This window comes from Moschus berezovskii, chromosome 5 (genome assembly GCF_049115385.1).
Source record: "Moschus berezovskii isolate FMDL1 chromosome 5, NW_MosBer_1.0, whole genome shotgun sequence".
Classification (NCBI taxonomy): domain Eukaryota; kingdom Metazoa; phylum Chordata; class Mammalia; order Artiodactyla; family Moschidae; genus Moschus; species Moschus berezovskii.
The window spans coordinates 93637541-93646529 of NC_142464.1; the positions used below are offsets into that span (position 1 = coordinate 93637541).

Consider the following 8989-nt stretch of genomic DNA (forward strand, 5'->3'; position numbering starts at 1 on the left):
GGCAAGTATACTGAAGTGGTTTGCCATTCCCTTCTCCAGTGGACCACATTCTGCTGTGGTCCATGTGATCAGATCAACTAGTTTCCTGTGATTATGATTATCTTTGCTATTTTCTGGACTAGGGAAGTAGAGACATTAAGGTTAAGCTAATTATTAAAGAGCAAGGAAAGTTATCTCTGCTTAAGCAAGAGAGTGGGCTTCTCTGGTGGCTCAGATGGTAGAGAATTCACCTGCAGTGCAGGTTTGATCCCTGGGTTGGGTTCGATCCTGGGTTGGGAAGATCCCTTGGAGGAGGGCATGGCAACCCACTCCAGTATTCTTGCCTGGAGAATCCCATGGACAGAGGAGTCTGGTGGCCTACAGTCCATGGGGTCGCAAAGAGTCAGACATGACTGAGTGACTAAGCACGTAGTACAACCAAGACAGCACTTGAGATTCCAGGGATCGTGATGTGGTGGTGGCAGCAGGCAGTGTTAGAGAGTTCAGGCCCAGAGTTAGAGGTGTATGTTCAAACTCCAGTTCTACCAATCAGAGATTTGGAAGTCTCAGTCTTCCTAATCTTTGGTTTTCCTACCTGTAAAATCATGATCATATTAAAATTGTCTGCCTCACAGTTGATGGGTATCAAATAAGAATATATGTTGCAATTTTGTGTAAAGAACTGCCGGGAGCCAGCGAGGGAAATCCTACCCGTGGCAAAGGTCAACTGGGGAAGAGGCCTGATGGGCAAAGGCTAATCAGGACTCGAGGGACCCCCTGGACTTACCTGAGCATCTACCCCAAAGAAAACCGGAGTCTGACTTCTTTACTATCTTACGCCTCTTACCAAGTCCTCTAATACTTACGGGGGCTTCCCCCCAACCACCTTTCTCTGAAAACGTTAATTCAGAGCTGTAGTTTAAAAGTTCTCCTCGGCTTAATAGGAGTGTTCCAATCCAAGCCCCTCTGATAGCTTTCTAACTTGCATGACAAGTTTGTCCGGGCTCTTACAACTATGAGTGTGACTGTTTATAGCCTCCCAGCCATGCAAGGACAGAAAGCCTAATATTCTAAAATACAGGAATCTGTTGAAGAAGTTAAAATCATTAGAATAGTACTAAAAAAGATTTCATTGTTGAATCAATGCTTGCTGCAAAGTTTCCTCTATCTACTGTATCCTTGGAAATATATTAATCACATATAGAGAATATAAGTAGTAGCCTTTGATTTAACCACATCAGATCTTAAGTTAATAAATTCCTTTCTTGTAGCTCACTACACCGGTGCCTTATAGGAATGTAACTTTGTTTTGTGTCTAGCACCTGACTCTAGGAAAGTCACCTTAAAAGAATATAAGCCTTTTACTTGCTAACTAACCTATTGTTAGGATAGAGGGCCATAAACTGTTAGCAGGCCCCCTGGCCAGAAGATGATGTACTAGCTAACTAACCTATTGTTAGGAGAGAGGGCCATAAACTGTTAGCAGGCCCCCTGGCCAGAAGATGATGTAAACCACCTAAAACTTTTATCACGAGACACACAAAAATAAGCCCTGATCCTGATAAGGGTCAAGACTGCTGACCCCACGTGATTTTGGTTTGACTCTACACCTCCCTTTCTCTGTTTCTTATGCGCATAACTTAGGGTATAAAAGCAACACTGGAAAATAAAGTTTGGGGCTTTGCTCACTGAAGCTTGGTCTCCCCATGTCGTTCTTTCTCTTTTTCCATCCTTTTCTCTATTCTCCTTTTTCTGGTTGAGATCCTTGGAGCGCTGGGCCCTCTGAGTTTACTTATCTGCCTGGGCTTCTAAGACCCACTCGAGGGGGTGCCCTGGTGGGGTGCCTCCAGTGATTCAAGAGGGCGCCTGCGGCCTATGTAAACAGAGCAAACCCCGTGCTGGGGTTTTATTGGTTTCCAGCGTAAACCAAGGAATCATCAGCCCCTGTCTCTCTCTCTCTCTCTCTCTCTCTCTGACGCCGACACCGTTCATCCCGAGGATACCCTGGGCCATATCGAGGCTGGTCCCCGATATATACACACATATATCCTACTATATATACATATATATATCTTCTGAATTTTACTATGACCTGATAAGCTTTTAATGTGCAATAATCAATTTTTAAAGTTGATACATTTCTATACAAATTCAAATGGCAATAATAACAACAGCAACAATAATATCTCCTGGGTCAGGTAGACACCTGTGTTAGTTTAACTCTTCTACTTGGTAACGCTGGACTCAGTACACAGGTGAACTGGGAGGACAGATTGCATCTTTAGTATTGACTGACTCACTCATTCCTGTGATCACATGCGAATTACCTAATCTTTGACTGTGGTATCCCTTAATTTATAGAATACAGAGAGAAATGCTTCCTGTCTACCAGCATCAGAGGTCTACTTAGAAGACTATCCATTGAATGATAACATTGTTCCTTGGAAATATAACTTTTATATCTTTTGACACATGAGACAGTTAAATCAGCATAGCAGTAGCACCACTGAGGCAGATAGAGGAGGCATTGTGGGGATGGTATAGCACTGTGATTAAGAACCTATGTTTGCAATCAGATAGACCAGGGTTAGGGCTTCCCTGATGGCTCAGATGGTAAAGAATCAGCCTGCAATACAGGATACCCAGGTTCAATCCCTGGGTCGGGAAGATCCCCTGAACAAGGGAATGGCAACCCACTCCAGTGTTCTTGCCTGGAGATTCTTATAGACAGATGACTCTGGCAGGCTACAGTCCATGGGGTTGCACAGAGTTGGACATGACTGAGCAACTAACACACTCACACACACACACAGAGACCTGGGTTAATTACCAGTTCTGCCATTTATCACCTCTGGGCAAATATTGTTACTTGACTAAGCCTCAGTTTCCTCATCTAGAAAATGGTTATAATAATAAAACCATTGTGTTTTTATAAAGATTAAATGCACATGATATTTTAGAACAGTAGGTAGCAAACAGCACATGTGAAACAAATGATGGCAATTATTACTTTGTTCTGCACTGACTCATAGCTCAACTTTAAAGAGTGCTAAATCCTTCTGTATCTGCTTCTGTAGCTTCAAAAAAGATATCATCTGACATCTTCAGATGAAAGGCTGCAAGATACAATTTAATGGTGACTATATGATACTTTGGAATCCAAAGTATCTGATTGCAAACCCCAGTCTATCCCATTGCAAACATAGGTTCTTAATCACAATGCTACACCATCCCCACAATGCCTCCTCTATCTGCCTTAGTGGTACTGCTATGCTGATTTAACTGTCTCATGTGTCAAAAGATATAAAAGTTATATTTTCAAGGAACAATATTATTATTCAATGGATAGTCTTCTAAGTAATCAGTCTCTGAGGCTGATAGACAGGAAACATTTCTATTTTGTTGTTGACAAATATCATAAGCTTATTTCTATCATATTGGAGTTATTATTCTAAAGATCTCAGAAATTGCTCAATCATGCAGGCCATATATATATACATAGGAGAAGGTTGGGCTTGCAGGTTCTGGCATGACGTGGTACTTCTGCAGCCCACTTTGCTTTCTCAACCTCTTAAAATTTTCCTATTGTCTACCCCACTCATTTCAAAACTTTCAAATTATGATTAAAACCGTGAGACCATTCTTCAAAATTCTCATCCACCATCTTCGATGAGAGTATATCCAAAGGAGTGCTCTTTGAAACGTACTTAGCAGAATTCCTCTAAACTCTAATCCTGAGAAAGCTGTGAAATGCAGACAGAACACCCATTTCACCACTGACAGTCTTAGAAGACCTGCTCCACAACTGCCTGATGTCCCCATCCTCAAGGACGAAAGCATCAGGCATGCCTATAAATCTCAGTGCTGACAAGAAAGCTGTGATGTTGCTTTATTTTTTGAGTGTTTCTCTTTATTCCCATGTTATATTGAAACAAGGATATTTTGGAGGAAAGCAGTCAAAAATGAATAATAACAAAGGTTCACGGGACAGTTACAGTTATTACAGACTAATGAATTTCTTCCATGAAATGGTGCACTAAGATGAACTTGATTTTCACACTATAGCAAGTGTTGCAATCTTTTTTAGAAAGCAATTATATAATTGAATGCTGATCACTTTTGAGATAAAAGTTAGTTCACATTATCTTGTTTAAATACAGAGACAATTTTAAGAAAATTAAATAAGGACAGTCTATGAATTCTTTAAAACATTTCTAAAGATCAATCAGTGAAAATAAAATTATACTACCCTTCTTCCTCCTTTGGTATATATGTCCATTCTTTAATATTAACCGGTATTGACTTCTTTGCTTATACATTATATAAACAGGTATTCCTACACATGCATACACATTTTCTCCATGCGTGTATATGCATATGTGTGTGTTTTCCATTTCTATGTTAGAAAGCAAAATTTCCAAAGACTCTTCTTTTAACTTCCTAGACACAAGAGACAGTATTATAGTAAAAAGAATAGACTACAGAGCCAGAAAGGTCCGGGTCAGTTTCTCGATCCAACACTCACTAACCCTGAGCTGCAATTATTTCGTCTTTTAAAGGAGAGATCATAATAACAGCTTCTCAAAGGATTGTCAAAATTAAATCAGATAGCATTTTACAAAAGGTGTAATACATAATATAGGTGCTCAACAAATCAGTTTCTTACACAAAGAACTTAGTACAGAATGAGAACTCATTAAAAGTTGTTACATGGACCAGGACGGATCTCAGTTGAAAGAAAAGTGATACAGAGCATTAAACACTTGGAGCACCATCATAAAGCATCTCTGGACCTACACCTCACCCTTCATTATCACTATCTGTTGGCTAATTTCAGGGCAGAAAGGAAAATGTTGCTAGATTAATTTTACATTGAGATTTTTCCCCATAAGCAAACAGATTTTTAACCCAAGTAAGACCACCCTCTCTGTCAGACACAAACTACCCAAATTATGTCTGTATCCACCCTTCAGTTTCCCATACATTCTGAAATTATCTTCTCTTCCTTAATCATCACTATGTTGTGTAAATGACTACTCTTCTCCCTTGGAGGAAAAGGTGACCGGGAAGAGAACACCTCCCATTAAGATATAATTATACCAATTTAAAGAAAACAAAGGGCCACCTCTTTAATAGCTGACCCATTTCATTTCTACTTTAAGTTCTTTCTGTCTTAAAAGTTCCTTTCTTTTTATGGCTTTACACTGTATCAGTTCTTTATAGTAAATAAGAATTACTCTGTGTAACTTTTAAAAATACAATTCCCATACCTCAACCAGAGATTCATGGGAATTCTTGAATGAGAACTGGACTTTTCTACTTTTAGTAAGCACCCAGTGAATTTAATGAAAGGGATCCATGGGGTATATAAGTTGGGAGATAATGCTTGTCTTACTGAGTAAAAATTAAAGTTGTCCATTTTGTTTCATTTGAATAGTACTCAGTTTACCTTCATCTGTCTAAACATGTAAAATATTAATGACTATAAATTCTTCTGCTGTCAGTGGTTGCTGGTTGTCAGTGCTTGCTGGTGAATACAGTCAGCAGACATGTCCATCAATATTATTATATATTTATATATTATATTATTATTTAATAAATATATTCTTCTCTTCCCTGTAAATTTACACCAGAAAAAGTTTTCTTTAACCTTCTGTTGTACATTTTTATAAAAGTAATGTGTTGATTTCTTCATGTTCAAAGAACAGTATAAAATTAGAATTTGGAGAAAACAATAGTATTTGAAGAAAAATGTTTACCTGATCTGAATTTCTTCTAACTTTTAAATTCTAAAATTCAGTTCAGTTCAGTTCAGTCGCTCAGTCGTGACTGACTCTCTGCGACCCTATGAACCACAGCATGCCAGGCCTCCTTGTCCATCACCAAATTCTGGAGTTTACCCAAACTCACGTCCATTGAGTTGGTGATGCCATCCAACCATCTCATCCTCTGTTGTCCCCTTCTCCTCTTGCCCTCAATCTTTCCCAGCATCAAGGTCTTTCAAATGGGTCAGCTCTTCGCATCAGGTGGCCAAAGTATTGGAGTTTCAGCTTCAACATCAGTCCTTCCAATAAACACCCAGGACTGATCTCCTCTAGGACGAACTGGTTGGATCTCTTTGCAGTCCAAGGGACTCTCAAGAGTCTTCTCCAACACCACAGTTCAAAAGCATCAGTTCTTCGGCACTCAGCTTTCTTTATAGTCCAACTCTCACATCTATACATGACTACTGGAAAAACCATAGCCTTGACTAGATGGACCTTCGTTGACAAATAGTGGTTTTCATTTAGAACAGGTAAAGTAGTGAAGAAGCTATGTAGCTGAAGTAGTGAAGAAGCATATTAGAAATATTCTTAAAGAAAAAGTAGCAGAGTTCAATGTTATATGCCACCCTGGATGGGAGTAAGCTTTTGGGGAAATTGGATACATGTATATTTATGGCTAAGTCCCTTCACTGTTCACCTCAAACTATCACAACATTGCTAATTGGTTATACCCCAATACAAAATGTTTTTGGTGTTAAAAAAAAAGAGGAAAAATAAAAAAGAAGCATGTCATTTGATAATCTTTCCACCTGTTTCTGATTTGCCTTCCCAGTTATGAACCAGTGGCCTTAAAAAGAAATTGCCTATAGAGAATGGAAATCTTTGGGAATAGTCAGTGGAAATGAAGAAGGGAAAAGCTTCAGGAGGGCTGATTTCTTGATCTGAGTGCTTTTGACACAAATGTGTTCAGCTTATGAGAATTCACTGAGTTGTAAAAATATTTAATGCATGCTTTCCTATATATACATTATATTTCAGTAAAAAATAAAAACCTATAATAATCACTGTTAAAAAATGAAATTCCCTATATATTTCAATATACCTCTTTCTTCAAAACATTCTAGTTGGCTCATTTATTCCAGCAAATGTGCACAAAAAGTTTAATCCCTTTTCACTCTATCCATTCTCTGAACATCTCCTAGGCTGACTCAAACATAGTTATGCTTCACTTTTATACAATTTTTAGATCAGGAAGTTTTTGTTTGTTTTCTGTTGAGACATATCTTTCATCTACGATGAAGCAGAATTGAAAATATTTTTTGCTTCAAATTAGAGATTATACTCAGAAAAATTCATTCCAATACCCCTGCATTATAACTCCCCTACACAAAGTCCAAACTCAAATCAGTGTAGCCTGAAATCAAATTTAGAATCTTGAGTTAGATAGAGTTATATATTTAAATAAAAGCCATTTTCTACAGTAATATTGTAAAAAGTAAGGCAGACAAAAAGGTAGGTACAAAACCATCATGGATTATAGAGAGGTACTTGAAAAAGGCAGGAAGCCTTGAAAAGTCTGATTAAATTTGTGATGTCTCTAGCTCTTAGTTGATTCATGAACAAATATAGAGGGTATTAAAATTCTCATAACTTTGTAGGACTCTCTATCAATTACAGAGCCTATATGTTCTTCATTTTTAAGATCCCATTAGGAGTTTTATACTTTTCAAACTATTTTCTTCTCAAAGCAGAAATTAAAAACAAATAGCATGCCAATATTTTAATCAGAGAAAATAAATTTTTAATATGAGGATAAAATTTTCAGAGTCCAAATTAGTACACTGTAAACTTGTTACTAGTTTTTAACTTTTAAAGAAAACAGCCTCAAAATAATTATGATTTCTTTATTAGAGAAGTTGATTGTGTCTAGGTATATCACTGGATTTATTTTGAAAATCCAACTATAATCATTTCATCCTGTTGTCTTCTTAAATTTTTCTTGTTCTTTTAAAACGTATATAGTTTTTAAAATTTATACTATTTTTATTTACAGAAAGAAGCATAAGTTTGATCTTTACGGTTGGTTTCAGTTTTTTTCTCATGTATAATTTTAATTAAGTATATAATATAGTATAATGTACTATAATATATAACATTGTTGTTGTTGTTTAGTCGTTCTGTCATGTTCAACCTCAAGGACTGTAGCCCACCAGGCTCCTTTGTCCATGGGATCTCCCAGGCAAGAACACTGGAGTGGGTTGTCATTTCCTTCTCCATAATATATAACATGACTTGGGACAAAAACAACTCAAGGTAAAAACACATTCTATTTTCCTCAAAACAAAACAAACTAAAAGACAGTTGTAAAACACCATGTATCTTTATCTTTTGTTGAACTGTTTTGAAAGTATATAGAAAAACATTTTGGAATGAGACAGAAGAGGACAGGGAACATTATATATAAAGAAGAGAAATCTATTTCTTGACAAAATTTCAGTTTAAATATCAGAAGTATTTTTCCATATTAAGCAAATAATAAATTAGAGATCTACACATTCCTTGATGTGGTTCATGCCATTTTAAACAAGTTAACTTTAGACACAGGAAAAGAGAACTCACCGATACATTGCTAACCAGCAGGGGAGATTCCTGTGGAGACCAAGGTCTGCAATCAAGTGTGTGTATCCAGACTCTATCAGCAACTTTGAGGGCTGGATTAAGGAGAAGAGGGAAGTCACTGATGATCTAACTAGAACCAGTCTGACGGGTCTTGGCTAGTTGATGGAGACTGTGTTACTAGTAAGACAAAGTCAAATTTTATAGGGAGCAAGAAAACATAAATAATACTGGTACTTTCTAGGATTGGGAATTTAAAAGCTATTGTCTTCAGATTATAATAATTCTATAAACCATATAAACTAGATTTTTTCAATAAAAGTCAGATATTTAAATCCAGAAAAAAAAATAAATCATCTTTCTCAATCACACATTTCCAATAAGAAACTGAGGTTTAATTAAGTTAAATTGGTCAAAATCACAGTTAATAACTCTATATAGTTCTAACATTTATTTCTTTAAAGAATGTTTTTGTTTATTAATAAAGGGTGCTATGGGGAAATATATACATATATAAAGGAAGACATGATTTTTGTTGCTTATAAGGGTGATTTTTTTTTTTTTTAACTGGAGGATAATTGCTTCACAATGTTGTGTTGGATTCTACTGTACAACAGGGAAAGGACATA

General features: G+C 36.8%; 1 protein-coding gene across 1 annotated transcript in view; it reads right to left on the bottom strand.

The window, feature by feature from the left end:
- The window catches only part of LOC129561878 (transmembrane protease serine 11E), a 59289-nt gene extending 50887 nt beyond the window's left edge, over positions 1 to 8402 (bottom strand). Inside the window, exon 1 of the mRNA XM_055434719.2 lies at positions 8364 to 8402. Within this exon, the coding sequence (XP_055290694.2) occupies positions 8364 to 8371 (8 nt within the window). The 5' untranslated portion in view covers positions 8372 to 8402. The remainder of the gene's footprint in view (positions 1 to 8363) is intronic.
- Between the last annotated feature and the right edge of the window lie 587 nt (positions 8403 to 8989).